This window comes from Etheostoma cragini, chromosome 5 (assembly GCF_013103735.1).
Source record: "Etheostoma cragini isolate CJK2018 chromosome 5, CSU_Ecrag_1.0, whole genome shotgun sequence".
Classification (NCBI taxonomy): domain Eukaryota; kingdom Metazoa; phylum Chordata; class Actinopteri; order Perciformes; family Percidae; genus Etheostoma; species Etheostoma cragini.
Genome location: NC_048411.1, coordinates 16,227,201 through 16,250,728, shown reverse-complemented (window position 1 = coordinate 16,250,728; position 23,528 = coordinate 16,227,201). Strand labels below are relative to the sequence as shown.

General features: G+C 39.3%; 2 protein-coding genes across 3 annotated transcripts in view; both read right to left on the bottom strand.

The window, feature by feature from the left end:
- The window catches only part of adam9 (ADAM metallopeptidase domain 9), a 29,584-nt gene extending 19,655 nt beyond the window's left edge, over positions 1 to 9,929 (bottom strand). The window contains exons 1-3 of the mRNA XM_034872261.1: positions 9,844 to 9,929; positions 9,408 to 9,768; positions 4,213 to 4,313 (exon numbers count right to left, since the gene is read on the bottom strand). Of these exons, the coding sequence (XP_034728152.1) occupies positions 4,213 to 4,313; positions 9,408 to 9,483 (177 nt within the window). The 5' untranslated portion in view covers positions 9,484 to 9,768; positions 9,844 to 9,929. The remainder of the gene's footprint in view (positions 1 to 4,212; positions 4,314 to 9,407; positions 9,769 to 9,843) is intronic.
- A 2,677-nt stretch (positions 9,930 to 12,606) lies between these two features.
- On the bottom strand, positions 12,607 to 19,876 carry ercc6l (excision repair cross-complementation group 6-like). Of its 2 annotated transcripts, XM_034872466.1 has the most exons (3): positions 19,626 to 19,876; positions 18,814 to 18,858; positions 12,608 to 16,953 (listed from the first exon to the last, which is right to left on the bottom strand). In XM_034872466.1, exons 1-3 carry the CDS (start codon positions 19,679 to 19,681, stop codon positions 13,179 to 13,181), a joined length of 3,876 nt encoding a protein of 1,291 aa, XP_034728357.1. In that variant the 5' UTR covers positions 19,682 to 19,876; the 3' UTR covers positions 12,608 to 13,178. The 2 variants fall into 2 exon arrangements, with proteins under 2 accessions (XP_034728358.1, XP_034728357.1); XM_034872467.1 differs by lacking the exons at positions 18,814 to 18,858; positions 19,626 to 19,876 and having other exon boundaries at positions 12,607 to 16,325; positions 16,373 to 16,467.
- Positions 19,877 to 23,528: the final 3,652 nt, after the last annotated feature.

The window sequence follows — 23,528 nt, the reverse complement described above, 5'->3', positions numbered from 1 at the left end:
ACACACACACACACACACACACACACACACACACACCACTTATTTATTTATTTATCAACTGTGTGCCAGCAGGTGTGGCCATCACAAACCCCAACAGGTATTTACCATTGGTGACTGTATAGAAGCTGAAAGTTAATTTAAATATCAGGATAAAAATGATGTAATAATGCTTAGTGTCATTTACAGGGGGAGAGGTTTAAACAGATCCTACTTTATGTGTAAGCTGAGACAGTTTAAAGTGGACTATTTCTGAAGCGCTTTCTAACTTTCGGGCTTTTCTGTCGGCTATTACAGATATGTCAATAATTCACAGGTATTTGCCTCATACATGGACTGCAGGGCACTGTTTTAGAATTAACCACTGATGTATAAAACTGCCATTTAGATTAATTTACTTTACAATGATTATTTAAAGAAGCTGTCAGAGGTGATTGGTCAGGTGTTTGAGTTCATGTAGGATTGGGCGTGGACCATTATTTATATTTTCATATTGTCCAATTGTGGTTTTAATTGTGCCCAAGATCACTCATAAGAGATCTGATTACCAGGGGCCGCGGCGTTCTTTGTGCAAGTGATACAGTTAAAGTTACTTAATAAACATTAATAATAGAGTGAACATTTTAAAAGTCTGTGTGTTTGTGTGACAATATCACAGCATCACGTACAGTATCAGCTTATTCACAATCCAAATCATATCCACGACATTAACTACTCTGTAACAGCAACGATTTGGTGAGCAGGCATATGAAAGATGCAAGACAGGTTTAAAATTCACTCATGCTGATTTACAGGGCTCAGTGGACAGACATGGTGTTCCACCAGAAACATCTCTAAATGCACAGTAGGGTGCTGTTTCGAACTATTTATTCTGTAAAATCTTCTTTCTCATAGGGAGTTAGTTTAACTTAATTTAATATTGGCGTATGAAAAAACAACCACGGATATATGATTCAATCTGATCTTAGTTCTGATACAGGGAAGAGCAGGGTTTGTTGTGTCAACAGGAAGCTTCAAAAAAGCCGCAAAAAACTCAAACAAACTAAATTAAACTCCAAGGTTACCCGAGCCTCTGACTCACCTGGCAGACATCCTGTGTGTGTGTGTGTGTGTGTGTGTAGGTGTGTGTGTTTGCGTGTTTTCACCCCTGCAGTAATCACATACCTGCTGGTATCTGCAGCAGCTGTCTGTGTGTGTGTTTGTGGGTTTGTGTGTGTGGGGGTTTGTTTAAGGTGAAATAGGACAGGAAGTCAGCGGTGGACTACATCACCTAGCTGCCAAAAACTGCTTCTCTGTGCTCTGACCACAGTGGGGGGCAAAGGTCATCATAATGATAATTTTCTACTTTTAACAAGATCCTTTTCACTTTTAAAACAGTAATATCTTTTTATGTTATTATGACATATTTGGTTATTACCCCAAATGATTCAGTTTTTATGGGTGACTGTTTTTTTTAGGCTATATCATAACAAGTTCTACACACTAGGCCTTTAAGACAAGACACAATTTTCATTATAACGGCCAACAGCATTAAAATATTTTTATGAAATAATCCAACAACAATTCTAATATCTTATCTTCGACCTGGTGTTTTAAAGAACTAATACGGAATTACCAAAGTCACAAAATAACAGGAACTATCTAACTGATCAAGGCAGTGCTAGACCAGCAACTCTTGTACTCTGCAAGGTGCAATTGATTTTTTTAATTTCTTTTTACATTTAGCTGCTGCCCCCATCCACAGCACTACATTGCTCCCTGTTGGATTTGGAATTCCTGCCTGCTTGTCCAAACTGGGGGCATGCCGACTGCCATCTACTGTAGGTAATACGCTGACTATGGATAATACCTCATAAAACCCTACTTCAAAAGTTTTAAACTTTCCCTTTAACTTGCTCATGTTAGCATTGACTTTATAGTCCAGTCTGACCAAAGTTGAGCGCCAGTGTGACAGATGTGCCTGACAAGCTGAGATGTCCTATACAGGCCACCGTACAAAGGATAAACCTTTTAATTTAGATAACAGCATGGTTTTACCTCTTGTTGAGTACCGGCATTATTGTTTTGACAGAGCATTCTATTTAAAAATGTCCACAATGACTAAAAAGAGTCTACTCTAACAACATTTATAAAACATTTTGATATCCATGTAAGCTTTTAATAGCACTAGCAGTTTATCTTCTCCTACAGAGCGTTGTGTCCTGTAGGCAGATCAGTGGGCGGGGAATTGTTTCAGATACCAACGTACTGACACCATAAAACGTTGTGTTGTTGAGTAAATTATATTGTGTATTGTGTATAATCACCACTGTCAGGTCCTTAAACTGTACAGGACTATATTTTAGCCTTCATGTTTATCATTTATAAGCACCATTGGTGGGGATGGCACAGTAGATATGATACATGCCTTTAGTGTAGGAGACCTGGGTTCAATTCCCACTTTGATGCATCAACCAATGTGATCCTGAGCAAGCCACTTAAGCCATAGTTGCTCCAGAGGCATGTGACTTCTGACATATGTAGCAGACGCTTTGGATGAAAGCATCAGCTAAATGACATGTAACATTGTAATTGGGTATTTTGTGATGTTTACTGTCTTTATGCTAAGCTCACCAGCTGCTGGCTGTAGCTTCAGGAGAGTGGTATCAATCTGAACATCTGACTCTCAGGCTACATCTATACTACTTTGTTTTCATTTTAAAACAGCGTTTTAAAACTTAAACAATCTAATAGCACCCTTTCAGAACCAGTCTCTGTCCATACTAACATGTCTTTAACGCATGCTATGTTTGTACATTCAGGTTTTTGTGCTGTGTTTTGCATCCACCTCATGGACAGCAAGGAAATGCTAATTCTACGGAGTCTAATAAAACATTGATGACTAAACGTTCTTATCATCATTGATAAAAAATGACAAAGAAGATTATATAAATTTTAAACAGTACTTTATAAGTATTAGCTTGGCTCTGCGCATGTTAACCACAGATAGTCGAGGCTGATGATGTTTGTATTCTTCTGAAATAAGGTTAATCGGATACAGACATGACAAATCACAGAAGGGCAAGTCAGGATTGATAAGACAATCAGGAAGACACTGTGGGTGTCTGTGTCTTTGTTTGCAAAGGTCTGTTTCTGCCTGTCCAGAGTACAAAATGATTTAAAACTGGGTCAGCAGTAAGAGAATAAGAGAATTTACTTAAATGTCTTAAAAACGTCTCCTTTACATGTTGCGTTTCAAATTACATTATAGAGTATTATAAATGTGTATGTAGTGTTTATACCTGTTCATAAATGCTAAAGAATGAGTTACAGATGAAAAGATGAAGTGTGTTTTAGATTCTGGACCCTTCAGATGTTATTTATTACTTCGGAGAATAAAAACACATCAGACAAGGGGACAGAATGGCTGCAGGCTGCACACATCATACTTTCACACGGCGTCACTTGCTCCGATCGTGCTCCTATTTCACCAGTGTGTTAATGTGTGTGTGTGTGTGTGTGTGGGAGGGGGGGGCGGGGTGTGTGTGTGTGTGTGTGTGTGTGTTTTAAGGTGGTCCTGCAACATAAACTGTGTTCATACTGAACTGTTGGTAGAGAAAGTCCAGTTCCACCTTATCAACTAATTCATTTCTTATTAGTCTGATGTTCTTCTTGTGAGGAACCATTCTTCACTGTTGTAGCCCTACGGAGGACACTTTCAGCTGCGCACCCACCCATTGTGCATTAAGCTCACTTTCTGCCTGCAGCCTGATATGCTGCTGTTAGTGAGAAATGAAACCAAAGTCAAAGACAGATGTTTGATTGACTGTTTCTTGAATGTATTTGATAGATATTTATTGTTAAAGATGTGTATTTGTGTATGGTTACAGTAGTACTTTGGTCCTGATTACTCAACGTACTGTAGATTCAATGGTGGAAACTGGTAACTGTTAGATGTGAGGGGCTAAGGACAGAGAGGGGATAGCTGGCTTTTCGCAAACCATGAAGCCGTTTATTTTGCCGTCTGTAAAGAAAACTAGCTTTAAAGTAAAAAGAGATAAAGAACTGTTGGCACAGCGATGATGAAGTGAGGTCACACAAACAGGAAGTGGACCTGTTTCTCCAACTCAGCTGTTTCTCTGCTGAGTTGGTTTCCTAAAAGTTAAAGGTCATACAGCAATAACAGAGAAAATTACGAGAACCAGAACTTTAACTAGAGTAACAAAAGCTCAGTACCTGATTGGGGGGTCTCCCATCCACGTCCCGCCTCAGCCTGCCTCCTATTAGTCGAGGGACAGTCATCTGATAGGAGGAGAGGTGTTCTGTACGCTGAGAGTCTGCAGAAGGAAACCCACAGATGAGCAACATTGAAAGAAATCTGACTGACCAAATCTAGTGCAGTAAAGTCACGTAAGACATGAATAACCTTACTGAAACTGTTTGAAAAAAATCACACATCCTGAGGAAGTTTGTCACCTCTCGATAACGTCAAACACCCCTCCACCAATCAGAAGGCTCACTCAGAGGTAACCATGACAACAGTAATGAGGAATTCGAAGTCCAGTATTTTTGACATTTTAAAATTGGTCCGGTGTTGACCAAGAGCCCCGCTGCCAGCAGCTGAGAAATTGGCTGCAATGTAATCTTTCAGGGCAATTATCACCGTCAAGGTACGGCCACTTAAGTGCCAACGTTTGTCAGTCTCAGATCATTATAGGTGTCTGACTATATTATGGAAAGATGTAGGAGCCTTGTTGCCGGAGGACAGAGGTGGAAACTATCGCTCTATCCATGCGCCCCCCCCTCCCTTTTTAGGGGGGATTATTTTTTGGGGCTTTTCAGTCTTTATTTGATAGGACAGCTAGGTGAGAAAGGGGAGAGAGGGAGAAGACATGCAAGAAATTGTCACAGATTGGGTTCAAACCCTAGACCTCTGCATCGAGGCATAAACCTCGAAGTATATGTGCGCCTGCTCTACCCGCTGTGCAACCCGGCCACACACCACCCCTCCCTTAAACCAAACAGAGTCTGGGTGAGAAACAGAAACTCCAGACAATGTCTTGACTTGATAATCCCGACATTGTCCAGAGTTCATATATAAAGGAAAAAACTAAAAACAAACAAAAAACCTCTTTAGCGTTTTAGCATGTTGTGTTGCTAGCTTTGTGAGTTGGATGCTGAGGCTGAAATATAAAAAAGATGTGTTTTAAATTGTGTTTTGGACTCAGAGAGAAGCTTCAGTCCAAGCTGCAGATCAGTTTGAGTTTTTACTGCTAACAGAGAGTGAGAGTGGATTAGAGGACGGGGCACTCACTGTGGTCCAGATTTAGTGCCGCTCTCTCATTTACTGTTTCAGTGTGTTGTCAACATTCAGATAACTAAAACTTTAAACCTTCTAAATCTTTTCCCTGCTACCTGAAACTGAACCCAAGAAATAAAAAAACAAAATGGCAGACAAAGAAACAATATTAAGTTAATAACCAACAGTGTAACGATGCGTTGATAGGGTTTGTGGCAGAATTTGTGATATCAGTAAATAAAGTGTTGATACTCAAATCGAAACATGTGATTTACACCTCTTGGTTGTAGAGGCTCAGTGGTAGCAGGTGAAATACTATAGCTGTGGAGCTAATTGCTAACATGCTAGTGCTGGTCAGTCAAAATAGCTTAGGCCTTGTGGGAAAACCACACTTCAATTATAGTCACATGAAAACAGGTGGATGGAAACACACTTACTGACGATGTTGCATTTGAAATAGGAAGAGTTAGTGGATTAACATCAAATGTTTGTATATAAATTTGTGATAATCTAAAGGTAAAACATGAAGTAACAAGACAGATGCCCTCTCTCTCTGTTCTTCTTCTCTGTTAAATAAAGTCTTTGTGTACACATCACTGCCGCCTTAGCTGGGTTTGTTTGTCTCATTTCATGGGGTGAATAAGCCCTTTGTAATTGGGTCTATGCGTGTTTCTGTGTGTGTGGCCCTTTATATAGAAGTATTTCTGTATGTAATGATTATTTACCTCTCAGCAACACCTGACTGTCTTTCTGTCTGTCCGTCTGTGTACAGTATGTAGAGAAATCTAAAGTAAAGTTAATGGAAATATAAAGCAATGGCGGCAAAATCCTAAAGCAATTCAACTGATTTCTTTAAGAAAACAGAGAAAACAAAATCAAAAGAAAACTTGTATTTTTAAGAGAAATCTAATCTGCTCTCAGTAACGCCTGTCTGTTTATCTCAATATGCAAGGGACTTTTGGACAAAATGTTCCTATAACCATATACAATTTGAAGTAGTTTTACTCCACAATTACTTTACAGGGAACGTCAGCTCAAATGATATTGTAAGACATTGAAATGTCCACATTCAATCTTTTCATTCGGAGGTTTGCAGTAATGCTAAATGTAATCCTGTTCAGGATGACCCCGACTATGACCATGTAACATTTGAAGGTATTGTACAATTTAACCCTCATGTGGTCTTTGGGTCAAATAGACCCGTTTACAGTAAATTTTTTGTTTTGTCACAAAAAATGGGGCATCGAAATAATCGCTAAAAATGTCAACATTACAAATATCACAAAGAACTTTGGAAAAAAACGTTAAAAAAAAGAAAAGAAAATTGAAACAGTTCCAGTTCCTCTCTCAAACTGCTCCTTCCTACTTTTTCTCTCAGTTCTCCCTACAGAGATCACATTAGTTAATTCTGAGGCTTCACATCCCTGATCTCAAACTCTCGTAAGATCTTTGATGTTCTTCTTTCAATTCAGAGACAGAGATCGGTTAAAGAAGTCCCGCATGCAAATACTTTATTTCACAACATTGCATTCACACAGACCTTCTTCATGTGAAATTTTCACACAAAGTATTTGCATGCGTAAGGAACAGTGTGCGGGACTTCTTCAACAAGTGTGACTGGTAACCTTTACCTTTTCCGATGCACCTGCCCCTAAAAAAGAAGTGTACAAAAGCGCTTTTTTGAAGAGAGAGATGAGACATTCCCAGACTATGAAAATGGACTCAACATCAGAGCTCCTATCTTTAGTCCAAACATTTTGTAAACCCTATTCAACATATTCCAGTCAGTAACTCAGCAAAAGCGCACTGCTGTAAAGGAAAGGTGTGCAGCTTATTTATAACACATTTGCTAAATTTATATAAATGTATAAGATAAGGAGAATTGCTCCTGTCTGGCTGTCAATTTAGGATCCTAAAGGCCAGCACTGGACACAGAGGGACTGCGTCGTTTAATAAATAGTGCTCTCTTTTATTATCTATATAATTATTTGCTGCTTCCTGCAAATTTTTACTATTGTATATTTTTGAATGGGGTTCGGTGTTATATATATTGTATGGACCTAGCTGTGCTTGGGATAAGACAAAGACAAATTATCTAATTAAGTATTCACATATTTATGAGAGAAGCTCTGAGGTATGTGAAATCAAACTGACACCCGTGGCCACAGCCAGTACTGAGAGACAGAATATCACATTGTCATGAGATTTCTTGACAATAAGTAAAAGCAAAAATATAGAATAACGCTGGACCAGTCTTTTAACAGAGAACATTTTTGGTCGAAGCTTTACGTGTGAAAGCAGGTTTTGTGCCTCAGAGCTGCAGATTTGTTCATGTTCAGTCTGGAGAGAAAAAACAGAGTGAGTCATCTTTCAGGGAAACAGGGAGTGCTGCTCCAACAAAGTGAGTGTGTGTGTGTGTGTGTGTGTGTGTGTGTGTGTGTGTGTGTGTGTGTGTGTCATTCCTGTAAATGCAATCACTCACATTCATTCAAACTCTCTGGATGTTTGAGTGTTTCTGTCAGTGAACACACACCACACACACAGACACACACAGACACACACACACACACACACACACACAGAAAGAAACACACACACAAGTGTTAAACAGGGTTTACTTCCTGTCAGAGTCGGAGCTGCTGAAGGACTCGGCTGTGAGCCCGGCGGCCGGCGATGCTAAGCTGCTTAACGCTCAACCTGCCTGAGCGAGACGCCAATACACACACACACACACACACACACACACACAGATTTGAATGCATGCACGCTTTTCTTATCCTTAAACAGATCAGAACAAAAGTAAAACTATTTTACAAATAAATGAACCCAACTGGAATAAGTGTCACTCATATTTACACTTACTTAGCTCAACTAAATCCTCCTTCATAAGGTTATAAAGTTCAGTCAGTGTCGATTCAACGTTAGGACCATTTTGCATGTCATGGTTTGTGCTGCAGTGGAACTGTTATGAGTTATACTGAGAGGGGTTTCTAACATTTTGCCTACCCCTATTTATATGAAAGACTGAATAACAGAGACATACAAAAGGTGTGTTAGGACCATTGTAGGTAAAAAATTAATTAATTATATAGCTGGAGGAGGGGGCAATATTCAGAGAAAGATTATTTTAAAAAAATGGTTTATAAAACATTATAACTTAAAATTCAGTAACCCTGTTAATAGCTATATTGTGGGCACTCCTGATTATTTTCCACAGGTGAAATTATCTTACTTACTGTGCAACAACAAGATCGGCACAGAAAAATGCAATTGTCTCTGAAAAGACTGTACGGCTCACACAAATCCATCTTCTGTGAAAGAATTGGGCAAATTCATGTGTGATGAGTAATTGATCCCATGATGATGTATAAGTGAACCAGTTGTAGGAAATGAACCTGACTCAGGGAGATGGGAGAAGGCAAGGCAGGCTCAGTGGCTCGTTGATTGTGATATATAAAGAAATTGTTCGCAGGATATAGATGTAAAACCTTCTGTGCGTACATACTTATCAAGTTTGGAGCGTAAGCCATCTTTTAGTATGAATGCTGCAAATCTAATACATAGGCCCCTGGAGATTGGGCCTACAGTATTTAGTAGTAAACCACACACTGATTTGGATGGGTGTGCTTTTGTGTGTTGGGAACTATTTTGTGTGACTATAATCTCAGAGAATTTCAGTGTGTCTTCTGGCAAAGAATATTTGTAAGAATATATAAGACTTTATAATATTCAAGTAGTACAGTTGTATAGTACAGTGTAATGTAGTATAGCACAGTACTGTACACTAAAGAGTAGTACACTCAGAGTCCAATTGAGTATAATATAGTACAGTGTGTGTATACACACACACACACACACACACACACACACACACACACATACACCTCTGTCCTGTCCACCCTCTTCACCGTCAGTGTACTCATCCCCACCATCACTCTTGTCACCCTCAGTTTTTATCCTCACCCAGTCACCCTCCTCAGTCTCACTGTATTTATCCTCACTGTTTTTACCTACAACCTCACCGTCCACCCTCACTGTACTCATCCCCATCTTCAGTGTATTTACCCCATAGACCCCATATGTTAATATTGACAGAGCAATGGTTACCCTTAGTGTATTAACCCACACTCACCTCTACATTGTGAGTTTCCGCTGAGGAACAGCAGCAGCAGGCAGCAGACCTCCAGCATCTCTACCATACCTCCCATCTTCTTCTTCTTCTTCTTTTAAATGTCACCGGGCAGTTTTCACACAAATAGTCCGTCTTCTCCTTTGTTTCTTCTTAGTATTACTATTATTATTATTACTATTATTATTGTAGTCTGTACTGTTGTCTTCCAGTCGTTTCCCCCCGCGGAGCCTCATGCTAAACACCCCGGAGTGGTTTTCTTCCTCGGCCGAGCCATTCCCGTCCCAGCTGATGATCCTCAGTCACAGTCGGTAGCTAACTATCGGACCCACAACGTCTCCAGCTGATGTTTCAGTTGTTAAACCTGTGAGTTAAAACACAAAGTGTGAGTGTGAATGTTTTTTCTTTTGAGTCACGGTTGAGTAAAGTCTGTTCTCACCGTGCTGGAGCAGCTATTTCTCTCCTTGTAAACTCGACAGGAATCTAAAACAAGTTTGCGTGAAGAATCTATGTTTCCTGTGACGCACTTCAAAATAAGACTAACTTTAATGAAAATAACTAAATCATCGATGTTACCCATAAAATGTGTATATATTGAATAAATTTAAAGTCTATGATGTTACCTGGTTAGGTCCTTCCTTGTCAAATTCAAAAACTAGATTGATTTAAGCTGTGCCTGGTTTGATTCCCATGCTAAAATTGAACTGTACACACACCCATTAACTGAAGCAATTTATAGATGGATCTTGGATGTTTAATCTGCAATTTTGAACATTTACAAGAACTGTTTTTTTTTCTTTTCTTGTGTGGCAAGGGAGGTCCCATGAGATACAAAATGTCCTCTTCCGGGGAGACCTAGGCGTTTTTCCAAGATTCAACTCAATACAGGCCATTAATTTTTACATTCATAAATGTAAATTGCTTAAATAAAACCTCACTTCAATGTTTTCAAGAAAGAAATGGAGCTATACTAAGACAATAAAACTGTGAGACTGTGCTCCCAATTTAATGTTTTTATTCAAAGTTACCATTTTTTTAATGTAGACCCATTTTCCTTTTTTGGTTTTTCCTTATATATACTTTTGTGTCTGTTATAAAGTATTACTGTTTATTTGTATACTTGTATTGTTAATATTGTGTTGTTTACTTTACTTGTGTTTCCATTTTAAGATACTTTGCTACTTCATCACACTTCAAGGAGAAATATTGAAATTAACACTGTTGAGCTCATAGTTATAATTGCTAAAGATTGAACTACCCAACAGTACAAAGTAGCTACCTCGACCAACTCAATAATAAAATGCTGCTCATATTTTTGCATCAGAAATAATATTCTAATATTTTTAAATAAGTATATTTTGCTGATAATACTTATTTACCTTTACTTAAGGTATTGACTACAGGACTTTTACTTGTAATTCTTTGTGTTTTGATCGGTGTTGGTTAGTTTGTCATTTTGTGATTTTGAATACCATTCTCTAGCCTGTGCACATCACTTTGATCAACGTGGGTTCTTTTTAAAGGAGCTCAATTAATAGATTGGACTTGACAAATTAAGTTTTAAGTATTTTTATTTACTATTTACTGTATCTTACAGTTTTGTTTCATTAAATTTCAGAGCCGGAGCAAAACCGATCTCTTATTATCCATGAGCAAAACCTTTATTTTGAAGTCAAACTAAGTCAACCAGAAGTCATTGGCTACTAGTTTCTGCTTACGTCACTAATCCACAGCATTGCACTCCAGCTGGAATAAATAAGCTTCAACAGCGCATGCGCCACTTATCGGGCTGTGCAGTGAAGCAAACCGAGCGCACCTTGTTCAGATCATTACTTCATTATAACTTGAACAGGAGGAAGGTTAAAGTTTTCAAAGTTAGACCTTCACCAAAAAACAAATCAAAAACAAAAAAAACGGAAAAGTCTCGGCGTTTTTTTTCCAAAAGCACTGTCACTCTGACACTGATAAACCATTTTGAGCCCCAATAAAAGGGACGTTTGTAATAGTGATCGCTGATTGGCTGAAATTTAAAGCAGATAAAGAAGATTGGGGTTCGTTTAGGTCCCTTCTTTAAATCTTGTAAAATGAGTCACATTACATAAACAGTTTTTTTTTTCAATTTAAAAGATTAAAACTAAATGCTATTTCCAAATGAACTTCATCCTGAAGAACACTATTAATTGACAGACATAGTGGCAGCATATTGTCTCTTTAATCATTTAAATTGACTGATTTCTTCTGTGAGATGACGGTTAAACAATTTTTCTTACAGTTTAAATTTACATTTTCATTCAGAATGCCTAAAACAAGCAGCTCAGAACCCTGCAACGAATGAAAACCATTATTGCGTTCATAAATTAATACAATTATGAATGAAAAATATATAGAAGTTTACTCCTTGACACAGTGGGCCCAGGTTCAACCTCAACCTGCTGCATGTTGCTGCATGTCATTCCCCCTCTCTCTGCCCTTTCATGTCTTCAGCTGTCTTATATAAATAAAGACCTAAAATGCCCAAAAATATAATCTTAAAAAAACAATAATTTTGTTAACTGTAAAATAAAACAGAAAATGTAAAGCTGCAACAGGAGAATGATTGGCAGAGTTGCTTGACTTCACTTTAACAATTATTCAGCTGTGGTTGATTTTCTGTTGAACAAATTACAAATTATTTTCTTTTGTAATTATGCGGAAATGATAATAAATAAATAATTTTCAAAAAGACAATTTCATAACTTGAGTCCATTATATTTACATCAGCTTTAGAGCTGAATTTCTGTGGCTCAACTAATCAACCGATTATCAAACAGTTGCTGGTTCTTGCTTCTTAATTGTGAGAATTTTTTGATTTTATCTTTATATCACAGCAAACTGAATAGTTTTGTTTTCTGAATTATTGGTTGGACAAGACATGACATCATTCATTCTGTCATGGGAATTTGTCACCCTCTTCTGGTATTTTAGAGACAAAACAGGTCACACGAGACAAAATCATTTACAGGAACTGCCAATGAAAACTATTGTTAGTTGCAGTGATAATGAATATATCAATTAAGAAATCTCTTGCAACCCTGTCCGCATACTGACTCCCAACCCATAGAAAATCTAAATACAAAACTACTTTACAGGGACATTTTATTATTTTTTTCAGTAAGACACTACATATATACAACCAATAGTTTTTTTGGTTTATCAACAAATAAGGATTCTGAACCAGCTGAATACATGCATTGCATCTAATTTCTGTAAATATACAAAATATGATACATGCTTTTAACAGCAATAATACAAAGATACAAATTGGTTATGTTTATGGAAATTATGTGCTTGCCAAAGGTGACAAAACATGAATTCTTTAAAAAATGCAATTGTACTTCCTTCAATACTGGTAGTTACATGCCATAGGCAAATTACAGTTTTAGAAGCACATGGATCACAAGGTATTACGAGGTGTTGTTATGGTGTCAAAATTAAAGAATAAGTCTGGACAGATGAACCAACTCACTTTTGGGTTTAGTGAGTACTAATGGTGTTAAAAAAAAAAAAAAAAAAATAAGAAGATTGATTCACATTCATGAATTGATTCAAGCTCTACTGATACTAAATCGATTCATGGAATTCCAAAAATAGATTCATATTTGTACATTTTCTGAATCGTGCACCCCTAGTTGCACGTTGGATTAGTTGAACATCCAGCGTGGCCATGACAGTCCATTCTAACAGTATAATTTCAGGTTGTGGTAGAAGTTTCCATCACAGGATTGTTCTGAACGGTTAACTCCTCTGACTCAGCTGTCGGTACAGTTGGATGGTCATGAGCTGAATCTCAGGATCTCCAGGTTTGATGTCGATAGCCCTCAGGAAGAAGCCCAGGGCGTCGTCCGGCTTCCCTTGGCTGTGGCACGCCTTTCCTTTAATAACCAGGGAGTCGAAACTCTCTTCCTCGACGGAAGGCTTTGTCTTGACTCCTGCATCAGTGGTGCACTGATCCATCCTCTCTGAGGAGGCTAGCTCAGGCTCGCTGGTTGACTGCTCCATGTTGCTGCTCATTTCCTGTCCCGACACATCGGTAGAATCTGCTGACTCAGAGTAATCATCATCATCATCATCATTATCCTCCTCTTCTTCTTCCTCCTCACCCTCTGTGTTTAATGTTTCTCCAACAGACTTCTCCAGCTGAAGCTCATCCAGAGATGAACCAATCTCGTTGACCTCTTCGGCCTCATCAGAATGCCTCTCTGAAACACCATTATCTTCTTCATCCTCATCAGTCATCGCTTCGTTGTGGTTCTCCATATCGTCGATGATGGACAAGAGGAGGGACCGGCGTGAGGCCACGGAGGTGTTTCCTCCCACACTCTTTCTTGACCTGAGAGGGGTGGGGCGAGATGGCGCAGATTTAGGTGTTGATGCTCCAAGAGCCTGGAAGGAGTTGTTGAGTTGACTCTTATCATCATCATCACCACCACCACCAACATCATCATCATCATCCTCACTATCATAAATAACTGCTGCTCTTTTCTTCTTGGTAGCCACAATGGATTCATTCATTGACTCGTCCATTTCAGAGGCCCTGTTAAGGCTGTGGCCGAGCACTTTTCCATGTTGTCTCTCAGAAAGGGATTTATTTATGTCAAAACTCCCCTCCATCTGCAGCTGCGACAGCAGGTCCCTCTCCTCTGCATCAGTCTCTTGATAGTCTGAGAACATCTCACTGTCCTCAAGCTGTAAATGGAAGTTGCCTTCACAGGATTCAAGCCCCGTACTGACTCTTGATGATGTTTCTGCTTTAAAGCTTGAACAGGATGCTTGCAAGACAGAAAGTCGTTTGTTTTGCAGGGATGTGCCATGAGAATGCCCAAAGTCCATCTTAGAGTTGTATTGTGAACATGAAGTTCCGTTTAGCTCCTCATCTTCATCAAGTGCTGTAATGTATGCAGGGCTGCCATCACCTGCTGAAGCTACTACATCCTCAGACGATGTAGACTCATCTATTAGCTCTTGAACAGAGGCATCTGCCTTATCACCAGCTGCAACATCACTGGCCTCTGACATCATCAAAGACTCCTCGATCACCTCCCGAGGAGCAGTGTCTTCTTCTATCATGTAACTTCTCTCCTGCTTGACAGACCGGTGTTTTAGGGAATCCAGGTTCAGCTGGGCAAGGTTGTCTTGGCTTACTTCTACAAAACGTTGTTCTTCTGACATACTGTCATCTGCAGTAAGATCAATGACTCGGTCACTCATATTCTGTTGGCCGGCCTCCTTGTCAGAACTCGACTGGTCCAACTCCACCACAACAGGTGACCCATTGAAGTTGTGGTCAGGCTGTGGATAGGAAGGACTTGGTCTCGGATTTTTTGTCTTCTTCTCATTAGAACGCTCTCTGTTGTGATTGTCCAGTGGTTGTCTGAGCCAGGCTGGTTCTGTGCTTGATGCCATGCTCTCTGCCATCTGCATCTGTAATTCTGACTCAGCCTTCATCAGCTCTTGGGCCTTCTGGACCCTCCCTTCAATGTAGTGGTGCGCCTCTTGGTCCTCGGCCTCGTCATGGTTGACATCGAGAGAATACATCAGGTCGTGGTCAGAGATCCCAAAGATCTCCATGGAGTGGAGGTGGGCAATGTGCTCATCCAGTTCAGGGTCTGTCCGCCGGTGTCTGGAGTGGAGAGCCTGAAGCTGCATCTGTGTGGATGAGGACCGTGGGTCCTCCAGAATGAAGAGCTCCTTCAGCTCTTGCTTGCTGAAGTACCGAAAAGGGTTCTTTTTGTCCCCAGTATTCTGTCTGATTAGAGAGTCTTTGAAAACCTGCCGTCTGTAGATCTTCTCCTCCACCGTGCCGCACGTTATCAGCCTGTAAATGACAACATTTTCAGTCTGGCCGATGCGGTACGCCCTGTCAACAGCTTGGGCGTCTGTTGCTGGGTTCCAGCTGGGGTCATAGATCACGACTCGATTTGCTGCCGTCAAAGTGATGCCAACTCCTCCAACCTGGGTGGTCAGGAGGAAGACAGAGTAACGTTTGTCTGTCTGGAACAGAGTAATAAGCCGCTCTCTCTCTACAACCTGTGTTACTGTGCCATCCAGTCTCAATACTTTGAATCCTCGGTTGCCCAGAATGCGTTGAATGATGTCAAGCACTTTCCTGTAATGAGCAAAGACAAGTGTGCGGTGGCCTTCTTCTTTGAGCCTTTCAAGCAGTGCAAACAGAAAGACAAGTTTTCCAGACTCAGATATTAAGGTGTCGTCAGACACGTTTGCGATGCTGCCTGTGTCTGCCTCCATGTTTTCATTTTCAGCTGTACTTTCCTCCAAGCCTAACTTGGCTATGGCTGCAGCAGAAAGCAGTCTTGGGTGGTCACACAGTTTTTTCATTATGTTTAATTCAGCTAGAGGTGATCTGGTGGTCATGAGCAGCTCTTTGATGTGGTCTAGGGAAAGGAACTGCCTGTATATGTCTTCCTGAACAGAGCTCAGGTAAGTCCAGACAATCAGGTCGTTCTTTCTCGTCAGCGTGGGCATGACTGCTCCAGAGTCTTTTGGAAGGTTTGAAACTTTGCTGTTCTTGTCTGAATAGTCCTCTTCGCATGGATGTGTGCCGTTCATTTTGTTCTTTTGCACTTCTGCTTTTGTCCTGCGGAGAAAGTAGGGTTTTATGATGGTCATGAGGTTCTCAGACATCCGAGACCCGAGAGCCTTTTCCCCCGGAGTGGCGTCCTTCTCTCGGGCCCGGGTGATGGGGTTCTCATACTCTGTTTTGAATGTTTTAGCTGTGCCGAGGAGAGTGCCTTGGCAAGCAAAGTCAAAGAGAGCCCACATTTCTTTTAGGTTGTTCTGGACTGGAGTGCCTGTGAGGAGAACTCGGTTTTTTGATGGTATGGCAGCAGCACTTTTGGCTGTTTTGGTTGCCGTGGATTTGATCTTGTGCGCCTCATCCAGGATCATGTAGTCCCATGTGAACTCTTTACCATGGTATGATGACAATTGCTGCCAGTTGTTTATAAGCATACAGTATGTGGTGATGATGACGCCATTTCTTCTTTGAACTTTCTCCAAATTCCTGGTCCTCTCTTTGCCCACACCGTGAAACTCCTTCACCCTCATGCCAGGAGTCCATTTGGCAAACTCCTTCGTCCAGTTTGTGATGAGTGAAGTTGGCATGACCAGCAGTGTGTGTTTAGCCGCATCACTGTCGTACATGCCAGAGAGAAATGATATCACCTGGATGGTTTTACCAAGGCCCATGTCATCTGCAAGGATCCCACCTTTACGACCATCTCTGTAGAGGCTGTATAAGAAGGCCACTCCATTTCTTTGGTAGTCATAAAGCTTGTCATATAACTCTTTGAAAAGCATTAAACCACTGTTGTTAACATTGACAAACTCTTCATCTTCATCCTCCAAATCATTCTGAGCAAGAAGTTCTTCAATTTTCTTTATCCTGCTTTTAAGTTTTTGACTCTGGTGAATGTTGTACGCCAGTTTGAAGAACTTCTGAGCTTCTTTCAGGTCCCCTTGTTTGGCAACATCTTTACCAGCTTGAATGAATCTGAAAGAAAAAAATATCAATGGTCATTAATAAGACAATTTAGTCTGAGAGCTCCAACTAATGATTAATTTAGTTCATTATCAACTAATCTGACAATTTACTTCTTAATAATCCTCGATTCATCAGTTTTATTATAACTTCCAATAGTGAAAAATTTCCAATGTGATGTATTCAGATTGCTTTGTTTATTCAATCAAGAGCTGAACACCAACATATCTTAGCAAAAGCATTGAATCCTTACGATAGAAAAGCTGGAACGATAAAATGTTTGGAATTTATGCTAACCCTTTGTGCCTCAAAAGGGACATTTCTGAATTACATTTCACTGTCTTAAGAATATTATTATATTTAAACTGTAAACTGCATATAAAGCCATATTTTATTAATTGTACTCTCCCAGAAGAAAACATGGAGCCATTTGGCTATCTTCCCTGGAGCCTAAGAGCAGATCATGTGCTCCCTGACCAGATAAAGGAGACGTCATCAAAACTGACCAGATAACTGACGACATTGGAGGTTATATTTCACTATCTAGAGGGCTGCCAGTTATACATTTTCTGTACTATAATAATAATGAATACTTTATTAGTCTCGCAAGGCGAATTTACAATTTACACTCTGTTATTACACACAGTCCTGAATTACATACACATATGCTCAGTACCTATACATGCTCTAATGGAGAGTGAGGGGGCTGCCCATGGAAAGGTGCCCCGATTAGTTGGGGGTTCAGTGCCTTGCTCAAGAGCAGTGCCCAGGAGGTGAACTGGCATCTCTCCAGTTCCCAACCCAACTCCATACTGACACCGTGTGTTTGCAAGTAAAAATGAACATTTAAGATATCTTCAGTGTCTCTGTCTATTTATTGATAATGTAATTATTCTAACATAAAGAAACGCAGACCATTAAGGAAAAAATCCCTGATATCTCATGATATGACCTATGGGCCAGATAAATGCTATTTTTCTGGTTTTCATTCGTGAGTGCTCCCCGCGTTTGCTTTTGACAATCAGACTGAGGTCATTTAACATGATTCTTTTCTTCCTAATTTTTAGTTTAGATTTTGCTCTCTAGCTAATTGTGTAGTGCTCTTACTTTATATCTGACTGATATTCTTGTAGAGTAAAAATTAATTCAGTTTTCTTATCTCAACCACAAGCGATTTTGTTCCAAACCTACAAAAGAATAAGACCGAAAAAGAATGCATCACGTTTACATTCTGCCCCACAGTGGACACTCAATATTGTAATATTTCAGTCAGTCTGGAACAATCCTTGTTCTGGTGTAGCTCATCTGGACTCACCATCACCGCAGTTTCAAGACTGCTTACACAATAAGAAGCCTGACTAATGCTGGTCAAAGTGAGTTACCACATCTGTCAGTTGTCATGAGACACTGCAAATGTAAGCAAAAACATGTTGCCAGTGTGATGACGCAAACTCATTGTGTTACAGATTCATTGTGTGGGTGTGGTCAGGTTGTCATTTATTGGGAACACACACAGAGAGACAGAGAGAGAGAGAGAGAGAGAGAGAGAGAGAGAGTGCGCTCCCTTTGTTGCAGGCAAGAGTTGACTGAAAGCCATGCTAACTCAGTTTTTAAAAGGACGTTTTACTTTAACTTCACTGCTTCCTCTACTGTCCCAGTACATTACTTAATATTGTAGGTTATATCAGGCTAATTGAGTATCAGGGAAAATGCCTCTGCTTACCAATTTCCTGTGTAAACCCTATGGGAACTTTTTCAGCAATCATTATTGTGAAATGTGAATGTACATAGAAGCTAAAATGTAAGAACATGGCACGGGTGATTAGCTTTGTTACACAAAAAGTAGTGAATTATTTATTTTCTTAGAGTTACCTGTGGTAGCCTTCCATGTTGTCATCTGTATCCATAGACAAAGACCTGTTGAAACCAATTCAGGGTTAGAAACAGTGTAATTACATTAATTTTTTTTTTTTTTATAACTATGCAGTGGTGAAAAAGTACTAATATGTTTTAAATTATCAATACAACAATGTAAAAAATATTCCCAAGTCTAATCTTCGTGTAGTTAAAATCAACATCAAAATATGTCTACTTTCAGACTAGTAACGTCAGAAAGAGAATCAAAATACACATTCAGGTGTTCATCTTACTTCTCCTAAATTCACCAAAAGTTAGCCTTAGATCATGCCAATCTGCGTGTTTAAAAATATCATTTGAGAAAACTTGTAATACAAACATTATTTGTGAATAATTAACTCGGGAAATATATTATACATTTTTATGTTCACCCTTTTAACCTAGTAGGCTATTAGCCCTAGATTCACCTTTGTCTAGCTGTCACCTAGCTGTTCTGAATACTTCTATTTTTGGACGCTTTAAATATATTTTGTTGACATTACATTTTAACAGGACTTTTACTAGTAATGGACCATTGCTAGTCATATCTACGGAATTGGACACATTCACCTAAGTAAAGAATCGGAGTACTTCTTCCACCACTGCATAACACGTTATATATGTTGTAGTTTTCAGAGTCACTGCGGTGTTTTCCGACCAAATAATTCCTAACTGAAAACAACATAGTTTACTGTTAGCATGAACGTGGCTACCAGTAATGTTAACATGTGGGACGTTAGCATTGATGCTAGTTAGCCATTCGTGACATCGACTTTAGCTTTACTTACTTTTCCAGTTTCTTTGAAATCTCCGCAACTTCACCATCTTGTTGAGAGACATCCATCCCGACAATATTCGCTTTTCACCGGCACAAAACTAAACAAGCCGGTGAATAAATGAGACTTTCGGTGGTTAAACGCGGTTAAACACACCAATTACTGCTGGAAGATCCACTTACACAAATTTGTGTTGTTATATTTTATTTGAAACAGTAGTTTTCCACCCGCCAACGGGTTTCAGCGAATTAGAGAAGACGCTATAGTGACGCTACGAGAAAGTTGTCCAATTAGAAAAACAGACGCGTTCAGTGGGCGGAACCAAAAGCAGCGTTGAGTCAGGCAGGAAAAAGGAAGCTGTTCTACAATATTATAATAAAGAAGAAAAAAAAGTAACCTTTATACATCCAGGTAAGTTGATTGAGAACATTTTCTCATTTGCAACAACGACCTGTCACATTCACACAGTTACACATTCATACTTGGAAACTGCACAGAACAACCACAGTCTGATCTGCTGGCCACTGAGCAACTCCATTGTAGCGGTTATGGTTAAGGGCCTTGCTCAAGGGCACCTCAGTGGTGGCAATAATGAGGGAGGGACACTTTCCCTAAAACGGATACATTTTACTTTACCACATTTTACAGCTTGATGTTTTCTGCAGGCAACATTTCTTCCAGATCCCGCCAAGAGTTAGTGGAAAAAATGACCAATTATACAAAAGTAGGAATGAAATAAACTGGAACTACAAACAGTTATGACGAGGTCCAAGCCTCACAGACCCCTAATAAATATAAGCAATATGACTCCCTACACGTAAATGGTGTACATACAAGTTTTGATTAAACTTTAGCTAGTACTTTAAAATCACAGTTTCCCAATCCAATTTTTGAAAATGAGTCTGTAAAATTTAGGCTATTAATTTCTCTCTTTTTATTGGATTTTTCTCAATGCTGCCAGAAAGAAAAATCTGATCTAATGAATCGCTGTTTGTTTTGTCTTTAAATTACTTAGTTCTGTAATCACAAATATATAATGTGTATGTTTTAGGGTAGAATATAAACTCTCACTAGGTTGTGACAACAACCAAATATGTATAATGTGGAAATTCCGTTTCATTGGTGCATGTCTTGACAAGTCTCACCTGAAAGCTGCAAGCCTGAATTTTATTTTAACCAGGTAAACGTTAGTTAATGGGTCGAGAGGTGTTGAATGGGTCGAAAACACATAACACATAAGAAAAAAACATTTGAGGACTCATCAAATGGACACAATGACTTGTAAATTTGGAGTTAAAAATGTATTTTAAAATTAAACCAGTGTAGAATACACTGACATCGCTGCAATTGGGATATTAAAATGCACCACAGAGCGCCACAGGAAGTCATTCCTGCCTGTGGCCCTTTAACCTTTTAACTCCTCCCTAGACACTTAGAGTTTGAAACTGGACAATATTATCTGTATTATCTGTTTTGTGCAATAACACTGGCCTGACATGTGACACTACTACAATTATTATTATTATTATTATTTTACTTTTCACTATTCCAAATCCTTAATTATCTTAATAAGGTAAATAATGTATAATAACATTCCTTTATGTAAATACCGTACATATCCAATTCTTTATATTTCTTTATTTCTTTGTATTTTTACTCTATTTATAATTTTGTGCAACTGCAACACGGAGTTTCCCTTCGGGGATCAATAAAGTATTTCTGATTCTGATTCTGATTACATCTGGGTACCATGTTAGCTTTGTAGAAAATACTCAATGTAGACCAAATCGATAGGGGAAGGAAGAGGTTCTAATCTGGATGACAAGCTTCTCACAATTCACAGCTAATATTCAGTCCATGTTATTACACACAGTTAGATGGTCTCTTCATAAAGAACACAATGAAGCTTTGTTTTACAGAAGCTGTTCTTGTAAGGAATCATGAAGGCATCAGGAGAGTTTCAACTTCCTGATAACAAATTCAAGACTGTTACAAGGTTTTCCAAATGAAATCCAGTTTAAATCTGCAGAGCTCCATCTCAGTGCTTCTTCTCTGGATGTAAAGTTTTGATCAATTAATCAGTTAAGAACAAACTAAACAATGACACTTATACAAGGTAAAATATAAAACAAAGTGTTTCATTAGCATACAGATCAGCTATGAAGATATAAATGTGCCCACGACATTGGGGTTTTTACACTTTTGATAAATATTGAAACACTGAGCAGTTCATTCAGAATATTGGAGCTGTCTCAAGAGCTTTGACTTGAGCGGCGAAAACCAGAACTCTTTTCTCCACCTCTGCGTTGATGTCGGCCTGCGAGGCTCTCGGGTTCTTACGGAGGAACTCTGAGATGCTAAAGATGCACTCTCTCTGAGGGAACATAGACAAAAACACAATGAGCCACCTAATTAATTACAAGTTGAAAATAACCCAGGTCATGTTTTATCATGACATGACCCTTCTAAAAAACATTTTTCCACGAACCATTGTGTAGGTTTCTGGACAATGGCGGTGCTGCATTCACTGTATTATCAGTAATTTACGTAGATGGGCAGTTTGGATAGGCAGACAGGATTAACGTTACAGGCAAGGAAGCTAACCACATGTACTGCTGTGGACACCCACGTTAGTTTGCCTCTAAAAGTCACACAACCCAAACAAACTAACCGATTGAGGAAGACCAGCAACTCATGTGTTCCTTGAGGTAAAATGAACTGTTTTTTTGTTGTCAAATAAGTTTGGTGGCTTTGAAGAGAGCAATATGTACTGCTAAGGACAGGGGCAGCAACTGAACGCATTTTAGACTCTTAAAAAAAGGACAACCTAAATAAATCCATATCATTTAACGCTATATTGAGAATATTTTCCCACTTTACCTTGCCTGTCAGACAGCTCTTTCTGACGGGGAACAAAGCCATTATATTGCACCCTTCAAAGCCAAAACAGTAATTTTACTTTACTGGTCTACCACTGCCTCAATCAGTTAGTTAGTGTTATTGTGTGACCTTTGGTTCCATATTAATGTAGCTGAAGTCCACAGCCTTACATTGCCTAGCTACTGTGCCTCCATGTTCAAACTTAGCAGAACTAACCTTAACTCAGTTAGTGATAGCGTTTACATTATTCATAACCTCCATCATAAGCTTAGTGTGAAAACCTTCACTGCTTTTTGCTAAGGCTTAGTGGGCATTTCAATTTGAAAATAATGCAGGTGGAGTCGGCCATTAATAATTCTAATTGTATGTTTCTCTGTTGTTCTCCTGTCCTCTTACTTCAATAAAGACACTTGGTGGCTTCCGTAAATTAACCTGAATGAGACTGACTGATTAAGCATCTTTACAGGTTCAGACATGAGTTTTTCTGAATACTGCAGATACATATCGGTGTATCTAATCCAGAAGCAGTTCCCTCTGCGGGCACCAGACAGGTACCTTGTAGGCGTCCACTTTCTCCTGGCCAGTAAATCGGTTCAGCAGCTCTCTGCCGACCTGGATGCCAGTCACTGCCGTCAAGATCATCCGGTCATCATCAGTCTGAGAGGACAACCATCTCAGTAGCGCCATCTGCCGGAGGGAGGAAGACATAGATCATACACCTGGGCAAATTCGCTTTGTACAGCAGCTTAAGAGTCCAAAAAGAAGATGAATACAAATTCAAACAGGATTTAAAAAACAACACAGCAATACAAATAACATCAATTTTACTTATACAGATTTGTAATTGTAATCAGTAATTGTGAGAAGAACCAGGTAAGAATTGGGGTACATATTTACATTTCTATTAAAGACACTATAGTTTAAAGGTAAATGCTGTCATCGGGATTTTGTTTTGGGCTCAGTCAGTTCGTTTTCTTTTTTCAGAGTAGATTTGAGCTGTGTTGCTCCATCTGTGGGACCTTCTGCTTTTGTTTA

Bases quoted from the DNA above. Each gene is read 5' to 3' on its own strand.
- ercc6l (XM_034872466.1), bottom strand. From the start codon at position 19,681: ATGGATGTCTCTCAACAAGATGGTGAAGTTGCGGAGATTTCAAAGAAA. The intron at 18,859-19,625 runs GTAAGTAAAGCT...TGGTTTCAACAG, and splicing joins ATTTCAAAGAAACTGGAAAA to GTCTTTGTCTATGGATACAG. The intron at 16,954-18,813 runs GTAACTCTAAGA...TTTTTCTTTCAG, and splicing joins AACATGGAAGGCTACCACAG to ATTCATTCAAGCTGGTAAAG.